This window comes from Miscanthus floridulus, chromosome 8 (genome assembly GCF_019320115.1).
Source record: "Miscanthus floridulus cultivar M001 chromosome 8, ASM1932011v1, whole genome shotgun sequence".
Classification (NCBI taxonomy): Eukaryota; Viridiplantae; Streptophyta; class Magnoliopsida; order Poales; family Poaceae; genus Miscanthus; species Miscanthus floridulus.
The window spans coordinates 90,063,552-90,079,292 of record NC_089587.1 but is presented as its reverse complement, the minus strand read 5'-3'; the positions used below and the strand labels follow the sequence as shown (position 1 = coordinate 90,079,292).

General features: G+C 46.3%; 2 protein-coding genes across 4 annotated transcripts; both read left to right on the top strand.

Annotated features, from left to right (window-relative positions):
• Nucleotides 1–5,510: 5,510 nt before the first annotated feature.
• Nucleotides 5,511–9,478, top strand: LOC136472904 (transmembrane emp24 domain-containing protein p24beta2-like). 3 transcript variants are annotated; one of them, XM_066470603.1, is made up of 5 exons: nt 5,511–5,678; nt 6,002–6,269; nt 7,587–7,773; nt 7,861–7,968; nt 9,170–9,478. In XM_066470603.1, exons 2-5 carry the CDS (start codon nt 6,054–6,056, stop codon nt 9,301–9,303), a joined length of 645 nt encoding a protein of 214 aa, XP_066326700.1. In that variant the 5' UTR covers nt 5,511–5,678; nt 6,002–6,053; the 3' UTR covers nt 9,304–9,478. The 3 variants fall into 3 exon arrangements, with proteins under 3 accessions (XP_066326700.1, XP_066326699.1, XP_066326701.1); XM_066470602.1 differs by having other exon boundaries at nt 5,993–6,269; XM_066470604.1 differs by having other exon boundaries at nt 5,981–6,269.
• A 1,308-nt stretch (nt 9,479–10,786) lies between these two features.
• Nucleotides 10,787–12,470, top strand: LOC136472903 (non-specific lipid transfer protein GPI-anchored 1-like). Its single transcript, XM_066470601.1, has 3 exons — nt 10,787–11,292; nt 12,070–12,129; nt 12,226–12,470. Exons 1-3 carry the CDS (start codon nt 10,926–10,928, stop codon nt 12,345–12,347), a joined length of 549 nt encoding a protein of 182 aa, XP_066326698.1. The 5' UTR covers nt 10,787–10,925; the 3' UTR covers nt 12,348–12,470.
• The last annotated feature ends 3,271 nt before the right edge of the window (nt 12,471–15,741 follow it).

The following is a 15,741-nucleotide window of genomic DNA, read 5'->3' as shown; positions in this document are numbered from 1 at the left end:
ACTAAGAGAGAGGCATGCGTTCAACATGAACAGGAAAGGCTCCAAGATTCAGTCCTTAAGCGACACAGACGGAGTCACTACAAACCGGCAAGCCTCCGCCCGGTCTTCATTTCAAATTAAGCCAGGTTCTTTTCCATGATAGCAAATATAGCCAACCATGCCATATATATATTCCAATATCTCGCAGGTGACAGGAAATCACCTGACTTCTACCGCGTTTAAGCAGGGCTAAGCACTACATGAACTTGAGCTACATAGGATTCAGGATATCAATATCTGGACAAGGATTGGATAACCAATGCAGCAAGTGTTTGCATCTAACACCTAAACTTAATGCAACAATATATATATGTAACAATAATACTTTAACTGCATTTCGGAAATTAGGAGGCTTAATATGCTCCGAGGCTTGCCTTTCACAAAGTTGCACGGATGGTGATCCGAGCACTCAACGGCGACCTTGCCTGGCACTTCCCCCAAGGACTGCACCTCCTGAACCTCCGGTGTTGGCTACTGCTGCTCCCCGCTCAGTTCCTCGAATTCCAACAGTGTCACTCCTTCCGGTACACCTATTGCATGCCGATGCACAAGATAAATATCATGGATGCATAAGGAATGACATGATGCTCATGATGAATGGATTACAGTAAGTGTTTAACGAAAACATCACTAGACACTCGTTTACCGATTAAGAATAGCTCTATTCAAATCACTTTAAAGCATGTATCTAACTTAACTTGAAGAACAAGATCAACTTACCTAACTTGCATAACCTAAGATAAAGATGCTCATCTTCAGTTAAAGGCCTAACACCTAGGAACATTACCACAAGTTTAGGAAATAGTAAAGGCATACTTAAATCAACAGTTAAAGTTTCATATGCAAACGAGCAGTCCTTTAATTCGATCACAACAAGAGTTCTACAATTCCAAATGACTTGCAAGAGGACATTCTAGAAATCTTATGAAATTCTCTACAAATCATTTGTAAACATCAAAGCATGATTCTTACGTTAACCAAATCGAATTAAGGTAAACATAGAATCTGTCCAGAAATGACAGGTTTACTAAATTAATTATTTAGTGATGATGCAAAAGCATAATTGGACCAAACCAAGTTTACCAACTTGTTGCACATACCAGAGGAACATCAAAAAGTATAGTGCCAACTTCTAAATAAATTATTTAATGCCCTTTTCTAATTTATTTAGTTAATTAGGTGATTAAAGCAATATATAGTAAAACTATTCAGAAAAATCTATAAAAATTACAGTAGCTATCTCATGCTTCACATAGGCTACCATAAAAATTTCAAAGCCATTGGGCAAGCAGAACTTACTGTATCCAAAATAACAGGTGGCATGTCTATTTCTAGCATAATTAGGAAATCCTAGTGAAATGTGTCAAGCAACAGATTTCATATTTTTTCTAGCATTCTTCTAGCATAAGAATAGCACTCACCAAATTTTACCTTTACTAGATCTATAGAAAAATTATGAAAATTCACACAAGATCCATCCATGCAAACAAGAGAATTTCCTATCTCCTACATACAGTGTCCAAAATATATGAAAATTTAACTACAAGCTATTCATGATATGAGCAGTATACCATAAAAATTTCATGCCATTTGGAGCTACATAGAAAAAGATATAATTACCCATATTTCCTTCATGATTAAAAGAGATAATTAGCAACTCCATTTTTCATAACAGAACATGGCATAAATTATATTTTTAATATAAACTAGATATTATCATGAACTCAACAAAATTGGAACCACATCATTTGAATCTACCAACTAGGAGATACATATTTTTGAAAATGTACACAAATCTGTGAAAAAGAATAAACAAAACAAAAATGAAAACCTAACCCTACTGCTGGGCCGGCCCGAAAGCACACGGCGGCCCACAATGCATGCGCCAGCAAACGCCAGCGTGGCCCAGAAGCAGCGCGGCCCATGTCGGTTCCTGCCTGAGTTCGACGACTGACGCGCGGGTCCCTCAAGACAGAGAGACAGGCAAGGGAGGAAGAAAGGACGGCGGCGTAGCTCATCGTCGGTGACAGCTCCGGCGAGGCCATTGGTGTCAATGTGTTCGCCTCACCCGTGCGCACCTAGAGGTGCCATTAATTTCAGCTATTACCATAGCTAGAGGAAATGGCGACGGCCATGGCGGCGCACGGCCACGAGTTGGCCGGCTCCAGCGAGGCCTGACCCCGTAGGGTGCGGCTAAGCTCGGTACGAGCTTTCGGAGTTCACTACCAAGCTAACCAAGCAAAGAGGAGGGGATGGGAAGGCCACGGTGGCAGTTGGCCGCGTGGAGCGCCAACTCCGACGAGGTCCCGCCATGGCTGCGGTGGAGGAAATGGCGAATACGCCCTTACCAAGCCCCAAATGACACGGATGAGAGGTGGAGGAGGTGGAGAAGAGCACGGTGAAGCTACGAATGAGCTGGCCGATGTGTTTTTACGGTGGCGCGCGAGCACGAGCTGGTCGGAGTCACGGCGGCTGTTGCTGCGGAGCTATGGGCGAGCGGAGGAAGTTGAGGAAATGAAATCAGAACTGACGAGCTGGTTGGCAGGCGCGCGGGGTGTTGCTCAAGTCATGGTCGGCCGTGCCAGGGCGTCCGCGGCGCGTGGCAGCACGAGCAGGAGACCGGCGACGAGTGTCACCCATGCAGCGCTTGTTGTCTGATGGTTGTTAGGTACTGTAGCTCGCATTCAGATGAGTTGAACCGCCTAACAGCGCGACTTCAACGTGCTAATACGGCTAAACCGTTGATCCATTGCAAAAACCGTGTACATGAAAATTGTAGGCCTGCTATCCATCTCCAACTTCTATTCAAGGATCATCGTATAATTCTCCATGGATCAGAAGTTACATCAAGCCAAAGTTGACTTGATCCAAATGAAACTGGATTTATGACTTAGCAAATTTTCTAAGTGTGAATTCAGCATGGAAATATGACTTGTGGGCCTTGTTTGAATATGTTCTAGCCATTTTCATGAGATGGTCATATTAAGACTTTTGTTCCTTGATAAATTGGCTACAACTTTGGTAAAGGGTGCACAGCCATGCAAGGTCTCTAGGTTAGCCTTTTGAATCAGTCAAACAGTGACACTTTAAAGGTCATTCTAAGTCAAACCTCCACTAGAGGGCAATTTAGTCATTTTGGTCCACATGAACAATGTCCCATCAATTACCCTAAGTGTATTTAAGGTGTATTAGACCATAATCAACCACTTTACACAAATGCTATACCAACTTCTAATGATCACATGTGATGAAGCAACAAAACAATCAATTTCACTCTAATGTTGCAATTCCATGTTTCACATGTTTCATGCCTTTGCTGCAATTTTAACTTGCCACATTCCTACCATGTTGCCATGTTTCAAGGTATGAGAAACTCATATTGCATTCACATGTTGCACTACTACCATTCACAAGCAAATCAAGTATGAAACAAACAGAATTGCGAATGTTGCATATGTATGTTTCAGTGACAATGGCATGATGAGATAGATGATGCATATGTTTATGAAATGAAATGCACTTTTGTGGAAGTCAAACACCTAGGGTGTTACAGGTGCGGCAGTGCCGCGCTCACAGAGCGGCAGTGCCGTGGGTAAATTTGACTTCGGTTTGAGTTGAATTTTTATAGGTCTATTCACCCTCCCTCTAGGCGTTCCAGAGATCCTACAGTCGGGATCTCATAAAAGAAAATAGAAAAAACTAGAAGATAAATTTATTGAATCTTAGAAAGGTGCTATACATAAATGGACACTATTGATCTCCATACCGTTCTTGATGATTCTGCATCAAGAAGTGTCTGAAGAAGTATCTTTTTATGAGAAGCAATGGGTATTATGGAGTTCTATTCTTTCTTGTGGTAGTCATATTAGTTTTAGAAATACAAATATACTATTGTTTTAGTTTACTTTTTTTTATGATCACCGAAAAAGTTTTCGTCATCTGAATTTTATTTGGCCCTCGTGGCCTATGATAATGTTTACAATATGTTTATATTTTAAGAGAAATGGAGTTTACAGGCCACTTCTGGACCATTTTAGTTTACATTGTTCCTCGATAACTATTAAATATATTAAATTTAAAATATATCATTGAATTTATTTTCGTTTTATAACAGAAATTAGCATATATATATATATATATATATATATATATATATATATATATATATATATATATATATATATATAATAAGATTTTATACGTGATCTAAAGAGCCTCGCGACGAGTGAGTTTGACCGTTGCTGGAGATGAGACGTAACCGATCGAGTCACCCAGGCTCGCTCGGCTCGGCGTCGCCGGCTGATCGACACGGTGAAAACTGAAAACTGTGAGATGCTGTGCCTACGGCCTACGGCGCGGTAATTTAACTGACTTTGGTGTTTCTTCAATCAACAAAAAAAAAACTTGGTGAAAATAAAACAGGGTTATGAGACGCGCACATGCATACATGCAGCGACGCGGGGCTCTGCCTGTCTGGCTGTCTCGCTCCCAGACCAGACAATGAGACAAACACGGGCATGCATGATGCATGTGCCAGAACCAGGACGACAGGAGACGACGCTTATTAGCGCGTGTTTAGTTGGGTGGAGGTTGGAAACTTGGATACGGTAGCACTTTTGTTTTTATTTGGCAAATAGTGTTTAATTATGGATTAATTAGGCTCAAAACGTCCGTCTTACAATTTCCAACCAAACTGTGCAATTAGTTTTTTTCTTCTACATTTAATGCTTCATACATATATCGTAAAATTCGATGTGATAACTAATAGCATTTTTTTAGAATTTAGGGCGGAAACTAAACACGCGCTTACTACTCGTAGCACTAGCAGTGGTAATTTTGTTATGTGGAGTACCACCAGCGATTGACTGCCGCGTGTGTACTTGCGGGACGATGTACTAACGGCCTCGGAATCTCTGTCGCGCTCGCAATTGGCCAATCGCGTTGCGGCTGATGGAACGCACAGTAACATTTTTTCTTTTACTGTGCGCGACACACAACAAACATGAGGCAGAGAGCCACAGGCCCAGAGAGAGGCAGGCAGGCGTAGCGGGGAGGGTGGGTACGTACAGCAGTGCGGACATGGTGTACGTACAGTGGTGATTGTGGGTGCAGGCCGTTTCCACTACTGTAGAGAAAACGGGCGTGCACGATCATTTCTCTCTGACAGGGGAAACGAATTCACTGACCTGCTGTGTGCTGTCCATTTTGAACCGTGCAGCGGCCAGCAAAAGCCCATGTTGACGCCTGCAAAAACACCCTTGTGTATGCTGCTGAACGCCTTCTACATTTGGGCCTGTATGCCCAATGTTTGGGCTGCAGCCCTGCTTGCCAATGCCAGAGACGGAGAGGGGTAAATAGCCCATCATCGCCTCCGCCGATTCCGCTCCCAGCGGCCCACACGGCCCATCCCGATAGAGCCAAGCGGCCAAGCCCGATCTCGCGTCGAACGATGGAAAAAGAGTTTCTGTTTCTTTCTTTCTTCCACATACACGCGAACGGATTCTCGTCTCGGTCAGCTCGCTTCGTGACTTCTCTCCTCCTCCTCTCTCGATCGATTGCTTCCTCCACCGAGGCGGGGGGAAGCGCCGCCCAGATCGCCGGAGGCGAGTGGCGACCTCGCCACTTCCGAGCAGCAGCAGGTAACGAGTCTCCGCGCCTCTTCCTCCCCGTCCAACTCGCCCTCTCCCGATCGGCGATTGCATCCATAGGGCATGCGGACCCGGTCAGATCTCGTTCCGGTACTCGCTGCCAGCGCGATCGGAGCCTGGAGTCGCAGGGTGGGAGCGGACTCCACTCTTCCTCTACGGCTGCGGCTGCGGTGCTTTACCGGGCAAGCCGCGTGCCCCCCCTTTTCGCCGTCCAGCCTATCCCGTTCCTCCCCCGATTCAGCCCTTCCGAACCGTGTTTCGCCCCTGATCTGTTCCTATGGTCCTGCTGACAGCTTGGGGATTAGCCTGTGCAGGGAGGCTCGTGGAATCAGTAGTCGTTTTCTGGCAGTGGCAGCAGAGCACAACATGGAGGGGCTGAGCTTGAGAACGGCGTGCTGTTTATCGGTGCTCTGCGCCGTGCTGCTGCTCTTGCGCCCCGCTGAGGGCATCCGCTTCGTGATCGACAGGGAAGAGTGCTTCTCGCATAACGTGGAGTACGAGGGGGATACTGTCCATGTCTCCTTCGTCGTCATCAAGGCTGACACCCCGTGGCATTACAGCGAGGAAGGCGTCGATCTTGTGGTAAGGACTACTGATTCTGTGATGTCTGAGCCTGTGTGTGTCCGACAGTTATTGGCAAATTAATTAATTATAACTATACATGTAACTGTTTGATTGATGCATTCTTGGGTCGTAACTAGGAAGGCTTATTGCCCCCTGATTGCTAGTTGTTCTGCTAGTTCTGTCTCTCACAGCATATCTGAAGCTATAATATTGTTATTACAGCAGTCATGAAACACGATGCTAGTAATGTATCAATTTTTATCTCAAAATATATTGCATTCTCATTTCAGAACTGAGTAACTTTAGCAGTTCAAATTATGTGCCACCCTTTAGGTTTTCACCATTTTTTGTTTATTTCAGCATGTGTGCGTGCGACAAATAATGGTTTATAGAATTTGTTGGAAGTTGCCATGCATGGTTGCAGTCACTTGTACAGCAGCAACAACAAAACCTTCAGTCCCAAGCAAGTTGGGGTAGGCTAGAGATGAAATCCAACATGAGCCACCAACGAAAGGAAAACAACAGCACCGATATAAATTTCACAAAGCCTTATAAAATACCACCAATAATAGTATTATTACTAGGGAATCTAAAGCCTAATTCGCCTTTCTCCAACACTAAACAACTACTAGGGTACAAGGATGAAGTGATGAAATAATAATTCAACAAAATTACATATCCACCTATGCTACTATTTAAAGGGGTTGCATCATAGATTATGGATGTCAAACAAACAAACGTTGGAATGCCCCATTGATCGGGATGGGGATTAGATAGATCGCTACAGTCCGATTATCAGATGGAAGCAATGTGGTGTGGGGCTTTAAGCATATGCCATGATTTGTGGAACTTAATAGCCTTAACTAATGATGTCTGTTACTTTGTTGCATCTTTTTTCTGATTGATAGATAGCAGAATCTGAAAGGGTTTGAATTATGTAGATGTAAGCTAATCAATTTGTGCAATGTAAAAGAAATTCTCTAATTGTATTTGTTCCTTTTTACTGTTAATCTTTGATAACTAATGGGTCCTTAATAAGAAATAAGAGCATCATTGTGGACCTATTGTCAAGAAATTAGTTGGCTGGTGACAGTTTCAACTTTGAACTCCTGTTGCTCTGTTAATCGAACCAAAATTTCAACTTGTGTCCTTGCTTTCTTTTGCCACAACAAAGTTTTGATGGATCAGATAGTTTGACTTAATAAGCTGTTAACTAGTCTTGTTTGGTGCTTTTTGGGCTCATTAACACAAGCACTGTGGAAACTTTCCTGGATATAGAAATTTCCCTTGTTTTACCTAACATTCCAACTGTGACGCCATCTTGACTAATGACAGGTTAAGGATCCTAATGGCGCTCAAGTCCGTGATTCTCGAGATAAGACTAGTGATAAGTTTGAGTTCATAGTTCAGAAGAGAGGTGTCCATCGCTTCTGCTTCACGAATAAATCCCCGTATCACGAAACTATAGACTTTGATGTGCATGTTGGCCATTTTTCATATTTCGAGCAGCATGCCAAAGATGGTAAGAATATAAGGATTTCTAAAGTTCTATTAACTTTGGTTACTAAAAAGCATAGCACTCAATTCCTGTTTGCTGGATGTCATGCAGAGCATTTTGCACCACTTTTCGAGCAAATAGCCAAGTTAGATGAGGCACTTTACAATATTCAGTTCGAACAGCACTGGCTAGAGGCCCAAACTGACCGTCAAGCAATATGTAAGTATTTCCTTTTACCTTCTCCTTAAAAAAATACTGTTTTGAGTGTTTTTCACCTTACACCCCTGTCTTGTTTAATTTTGTACTAAATATCATGAGGAGTCATATGCACAATAGTTCTTGGGTGCTGTTTGGTTTAGGAACTGTAACGCAAACGCCAATGTAATTAGAAAGCAGTGCTAACGGTAACGAAGTAACAAATCACTGACTTTGTTTGGTTTCTGCACTGTAACATAAATGGAATCAGAAGCTGCCCGGCGGCAAGCAGTCCGGCCGGTGTGAGAGCTCTCAGCAATCTGGCACTGAGCAAGAAGCACAAGCCCTACAGAGCTGAAGTCCATGACCAGCACCACCACCGCGCTGCAAGCCTTGGGTTGAGATGCATCTGCACCCGCGCTGCTGCCGCCCTAAGCCCACCAGCTGCTGCAGATCCGTCCTTGGAGATGAACGGGGCAGTAGTCTCGCCGCCGCCGTCCTTGCCAGGTGCGTGGGCTTCCTCTGCGCGCTCGCGGGTGGCGACGAGAATGGGTGGAGGAGGGACGGACTGCGGCGCTATTGACGAGTCGCCATGAAACGCCTGGCCGAGATGATAGAAAACGACGAGTCGAAGACGATGGATGCGGGGTGCCGTGCTGGGCTATCCGGGTGCCGAGCTATCCGATTACGGAAGGTTGGGAGGCGTATCAGACTTGTATACTACGGTATTTGATTACAGGGGATCTGATTGCGGTTGAGGTGGAAACAAACAGAATTTAACGCAAACGCTTAACAGCGTAAATGGATTACGTTACATAGGACCGAACCAAATGCTATCTTGGTGATTTCTGGGCAGGTTTGATTAACAAATGTCATTAATATCATGAAAGAATAGCTTAACAGGAGTAATAAGTTTGAAAATATCTAGATTGATTTTATATAGGAATTAAGGCAAAGCTGTACTGAATTTCTGTTGTGGTGAGCTAAACAAGTCTCATGCTTTGTGGGACCTGGTAAGGACATTATAGTTTCTCCTGTGTTCTGTTTTGCTTGTAGTTTTTTTAACGATGCCCCTAGCTTCAGTATGTGTTCTCATGCTTCCTCCTAGGCACTGAATTGCCTCATTACATTTTAACCTTGGCTTTATCTAAGCTGCTATTAAACTTTGCCAAGCTGGTATCATCCCAAGATCTGTGAGCTAACCATCTCTCCTTGTGTGTCGCAGTGAACGAAAACATGAGCAGGAGGGCAGTCCATAAGGCGCTCTTCGAGTCAGCGGCACTAATCGCAGCCAGCGTCATCCAAGTCTATCTTCTGCGCCGGCTCTTCGAGCGCAAGCTGGGAATGTCTAGGGTTTAAGACTCTATTAGTAGCCAACTCCCCCCCTTATAGCCACCATGATCATACCGACATAACCGTTACACCTGTAATCGAATGGTTGCTAGATCAGCTAATACTGCTTGTTTGTGGACTTCAGTTACATGTAATCTTTTGTGATTCCACAGATGAGAACTCTTCGAGTTTAAACCGTCAATTTAGCCTTTTTGCCTCACATTGGCGGTGTTCGCTGGTCTGAAGGAGACCAGCCGGCTGGTTCCCTCACGTGACACTGTTCATCCATCCAGTTCTTTCTCACACAACCCGTCAGTTTTAGTCAAGATTTTGCCAGCCGAACGGGACCATTTTTTTCACCCAGTACCAAGGCTGTCTGTACAAGATAGAGATTTTCTCTGCCGGTGTACCACACAACTGAATGAGTTGCTGTAGATGGAACGGCCACCGGGCCCCGGTTTTTGCCAAGGATTGAAGACGGCGAGGAGAATCGCCAGCCTCAGCTGCTGCCTTCTCTCTAGAAGGAAGTCTGGACTGTGGACACCACCACACCACATGTGCCATGTGTGTGTGTGTGTGTCGTGTCGATGCACTTTGAGGCGAGGGCTGGCCCTGCCCCTGCCCAACCAATCTCGCCAATCCATCAGCGCCCAACCACCGTGACTGAATTCAGTTACTTCCTCCGTCCAGAAAAAAAAAAACGTAATTCTGAACTCTGATCGGGTTGCCCGCAGCGTTCGTCAGCTGTTTGTGTCTCCTGGGTCTCATGGTTTGGTTCGTTCTGGTAACATTCGTTGTCAGGTCAGAGCAGGTGTTCACAGAAGCATCACTTCGCTGTGCAAGTGTGAAGCAAAGATTGAGGAACCATTGGCAAGCATGAACCGATCACCGATGGAGATGGAGCGCCTCCATCTGCGACGACAGCGACGGCGCCCTGTACCGTGGACCGGTTTAAGTGCCGTGCCGCTGTTTTGGTGCCACCCGCGCACGCCGAAATGGCCGCCGCCCCCGTGCAACAAGCCAACGAGGATGGTCGATAACCATGCACCGAGCACCGTCGCCGCCCGCCGCGCGCCCGGTGACGCGACCGCCCATCTGCATCGCATTCAAGGCGCAGGCAGGCTTGAAGCTTCGCCCGGCGCCCAAGACATCCATCCATCCAGAAGCAAGCAGGCTGCAGCGCGAGGCGAGCAACGGCTGGCGCTGGGAAAGGAAGGAGCAACGCGATTCGCATGAGCAACGGCCCAACGGCGCTGTCTGCAACGACCAGAGCGGAGCAGCGGCAGATGGGGAGGGGAGGGACACGTCGTCGCTGGACGCTGGTAGCAGGCGTACACTTGTACCGCGCGTCGCTGCGGCTGACACCTACGTGGTGTGCGCAACTGTACGTGCCGGCGTCCCGCGCTTCAATTCAATGCGTCATCCACCGTCCCGGCTTCAATGCGCGCCCGCCTCCCGTCCCGCCGCCCCGGCCAGCCTATAAACGCCGGCCGCACACGCTGCCCTCATTTCCATTTCCCTCCTCCTCCTCTCCCTTCTCATCTGGCACGAGCACCCAAGCGAATAAAGCCAGCGGCGACCGACGACTCGCACTGCCCTCGACGTAGGCGCCAGCAGGTCGGTCGTCAGAGGAGGAGCAGCTAGCAGCCATGGCCAGCAGGAGGCAGTGGTGGTGGTGCCTTCTGGCGGCGTGGTGCTGCGCGGCGGCCGCGCTGTCGGCGGCGCAATCGTCGTCGCCCCCGGCGGCGGACCCGCTGCAGAGCAAGTGCCAGGGGGACTTCGGGAAGCTGACGGACTGCATGGACTACGCGACGGACCACGCGGCGTCGCCCTCATCCACCTGCTGCGGCGACGCCGGCGACACGGAGAAGGCGCGGCCGGAGTGCCTCTGCTACATCATCCAGCAGGTGCACACGGGGCGCAACCAGGTGCAGTCGCTCGGCCTGCGCTTCGACCGCCTCATCGCGCTCCCCGCCGCCTGCAACCTCCCCAACGCCAACGTCTCGCTCTGCATCAGTGAGTACTAGCGCCTCTCCTCCTTACTGAATATTGTACGTCCTGACCATGCAAGGTCCTCAGTTTCCACAGGTTTTCTTTCTTATAACCGTCAGACGTATTTATTTTGCTGGTGCTCCAAATTGGTGATTTGCTGGTTCTGATTTCACCGCGGCTGATAGAGTTGCAATCAGTAACATGATTATGCAAACGGGAAACGACTTTGGTGGTGAATTTTGGGGAAAACAGAATATCTCAGGGAGTCAGGGTGTCCTTATGATTTGCTGCTAACATTATACTAGTTCTTCTACAGTACTAAGTTGTGTCAACACTACTATAGTACTTAAAAATCATCAAACCATGGTGGCAAAGTGGGCTGTGTTCTCTAATTGGGCCGGCTTTGGGTGGATCTGATCTCCATGTCCATGTGCCAGCCCCCATGCTCCAAACTTCCTACTGTCTAAGACCAGACCTTTGTTCAGTGCCATTTTTTTTTGTTAAAAAATAAAAAAATGATATTTTTTAGCATAGTTGAGCATTAAAAAAATTCAGATGTTTTGTACTCTTACTGTGGTCCCAATATAAATTAATTTCTAGAATCACTTTAAGTTAAACTATCTAAGTTTAGCTAACTTGATAGAATAGGTGCTTTTTTATTTTCTATAAATTTAGTTAAATTTAAATTACTCTTAACTTAAGATAACTCTAGAAGTTGATTTGATTTAGGAGAGCATATGTTTTCGGTTAATATTTCCTGATGCCTGATGAAGTGATGATGCTCTCCCCTGTGTACTATAGACCTGCTGAACCTGAAACCGGGCTCGCCGGACTACGCCCTCTTCGCCAACGCCTCCAAGAGTGAGTGCTCTCAACTCTGAGCCCTTCGTCTCACCCAATACCAATAACCCACTGGTACTCAGCTAAGTAACAACCGTCGTCACTCTTCTCCTGCAGTCACGCCATCAGCTAACCCGGCGAGCGACAGCACCGCCGGCAGCGGCTTCAAGCTTCAGGCTGGGATCCGCGGCAGCGTCGCGCTCGCCGTGATCTCTGCGATCCTCTCGTCAGTCTTCTGATCGATCTCCTCAAAGGAGAAGCGGCAGTTTTTACCCTGTGGATTCGTTCTCATGTTGCATTCCACTAGTCGATGTCTATTTTGTATTTTCACCCACATAAAAAAATAGATCCAGCTCAGACCTGTTTCTCCGCCGCCCCCCCCCCCCCCCCCCCCCCCCCCCCCCCCCCTCCCTGCACCGTGTTTCATGATGACTGATGAGAATGGATGGTTTGTGCTTGTGCATCGCAATTCACAGCTCTTTGTTCTGGAGAAACGGAGTGCCAGTGCAGCAAACAATTTCAAATAATTTAGTTGTTTTACTGCTGTTTCCATCCATCCTTTAAAAGGCGGCATTTGCTATCTGCAGCTTGATGAGTTGTTGACCGTTGGTCTCCTACCTTTCTTTATGATTGATGAAACAGGAGGGGAAAAGCCCCTACTGAAATTATATTGTTAAAGAAAGCAGAAAGTATTTACATCATTGAATCCAGATAATTTACATTGAAAGGGAAGTACTCCCACCATTCCAAATTATAAGTTATTCCAAGAATTTTGAAGAATCAAAGCATCTTAAAGTTGGACCAAAATTATAGAGAAAATTAAAAAGATTTATAACATCAAATAGATATACTATGAAAATATAATTAATGAAGAATCTAATTGATACTTAGTTGGTACCATAAATATTATTATTTTATCATATAAATTTGGTCAAACTTGAGATCATTTAACTCTTCAAGATTCTTGGAATAACTTATAATTTGGGACGGATGGAGTATCCGTTACTCGCTCTATGGATAACCATTGCGAATTCAGACTCAAAATAGCTAAAACAGAGTGCGACTGTAGGTTGCTGATTTTTATTTTTATTTATTTATTTATTTTTTGAGATGATACTCTTCCTTGCCGACCATATGATTGATCACCAGGTCGTCAGAATGATCACTTCCATGAAAAATGGAACTCGTTGGTTGGGTCTACAACTACAATCTGAAGTCCGAACAGGTGCGACGCCTGCTGGATTCAGCTCGGCTGCTTGCAGTTGCAGACAAAACTGTCACCGCAACAAACAAATCAGTGGTTTCCGGTACATGATGAAAGAACAATCAGATTCTTTTCTGTTTGGCTGGATTACTGCACAGAAGCAGCAGCTCTTCACCATTCAGCTGGAAGCTTTGATTTGTCTTGTCCCCAGGAAACGGAAAAGCAAACTGAATGGAAGGATTTAAAGGAGGAGGCGAGGCATACTTGCAGTTGCAGGTGCTCTTCTTTGTATGGGGTCAGCTGTCTGTTCTTCCTCACTACTCACCCCTCAGATTTGATCTGAATGCTTGCTTGCTTTGCATCGGCTTTTTGAGGTTTCCATGCTGCTATGCGTCTCCCAGTGGTTGCCCTGTCACTGTCAGCGTCTGTATCCAGCTACGGCTGATTGGCTGGTCATAAGTTAGCTCTAGTAGCTGCGCCGCGCATGATTGGTGACTGCACTGAAAGTTTCAACTACTACTCATCAGGGCTAATCAGACCAAGATTTCGATCAAATCCGAGAGTCCCACAGAGGCAGAATTGTTCCTATCGTGCAGGCTCCTAATTGCAGTCCTGGCAGTGTATTAGTATGTAATGGTTGATGAACGCGAGCATTTTCCCAGCATTTTTATTTTGCAAATTGTCCGTTGTCTTATGTTTGCGACGCACCCTGCCTGTGCCGAAACGACGACGTGGCCGCCAGAATTTGGAGCGAGGCACGGCACGGCTCGTCGACACTGGTGGAGTCCTGGTGACCGACGCGGGTTGGTCTGGGTTGGGTTGGTGACACGCTGGCACGACGGGCGGTCGCCGACGCGGACGGCAGGCGGCACACGCCACGAGCCCACGAGACGGGATGACGCCGGCGACGACAGGGGCTCGCTCGGCTGGTTAAAAACCAGCCGGATTTCATTGGGCGCGGATGAAAAATACTATTCATTTTCTCATAGATTTCTTTAGATTTATTCAGATTTTTCTAAATTTCTCTCAGCGAACATAGCCTAGAGTAGGAGGAAGGAGCGTTTTACCCGTGTCGTGTCGTGCGCTGCATTAATTGGTTTCGTTTATTTTGTTTTGTTTTCTCCATGGCTGGCCTGAGACTTGCGCGCACGTCTCGGCCTGGCTGGATCACGATCAGTGGATCACGACGACCGGCAAGGCATTTTTCGTAGCGTAATCCCGGATAATCGTCGTCTTGATTAACTCCGTGGATCGCTAGTAGTATTAGATTGCAGAGGTTAAGGGCTAGTGGTGATTACTTGACCCTAATCCTCGAGATGATGCCCCCTGGTCTGCTCTGGTCGCCCTCTCAGGCGACGATGAATCCGCAGCTGGCCGTGGAACGGTTGTGAGCTAGCTAGGCCCATGTGCTGGCCCCATAATTCGCGTACAATTCTTTACACAATCTGCTAAGGTATTAGGTAGTACTCAGTAGAATTCTTCCTTGTTTTTTTCTTCTGTCTATGATAAACAAGATCAGTAGGATCCAAAATCTGTTGTAATTCTTCTGTTCAGTTTCATTTTCTTTCTTTCCTTTTATGTTTCCTAAGCCTGGGGGCAAGACCTTTGTACCTACTGTTTTTCTTAAACTTTAATAAATTCTTGTAGGGGCGAAAGCCCCTCCAATTCTGTCAAAAAAAAAGATCAGTAGATGCTTAGAATCATGATGACTTAGTTTATTGTCACTTGCGCTAAGATCATGGGATGGATTGACCTTTCGGGTACCACCACATGGCACCCGCAATGATGAGCATAACTGCTCTGCTCATCACAACAGACCGAAACAGCATAACATAACGGCTCCTGATCCCGTCGCGTGCGTGCGTGGGTGACGCGTTGCGACGCTGAGATGCATGCTCTGTTTGGTGGTGAGCTGATCACCCCGACCCCCACCCCCACCCGGTGCTCACATAGTCACATTTCGTAGTCGATCACTGTGGTTAGACGGCGTAGGCCGTTGCATACTTCAGACACCTCAAAGTGGAGCCCTGTGAAACAGCTCCGCGAGAACGGCCTCAGTATCCAATCCAAGAACTAGAGAGCTAATATGTGTGTTCGGTAGGCTGGCTGGGGCTGGGGCTGGACCAGCCAGCCCAGCCAGCCAGTTGCAGTCTCCAGCCAGCCTCCAGCCCACTGTATCTTTTTAAAAGTTCAAATAATGGCGCCAACAGTAGCTCATGGTGATTTTAACATTTCAAATTCAAACTACCAGCCATGTCATGATCATGCTGAGTTCGAAATTCCAGCCAACAACAACAGGTTTAACCATGAATCTACAGTACATATGTTACATCCACACAACACACAATCAACATTTGTTCCATGGATTCACAATAACTTGTACAACACCATACAGTTTCATTCACCAAGCGTCGATACTCAAAGTCCAC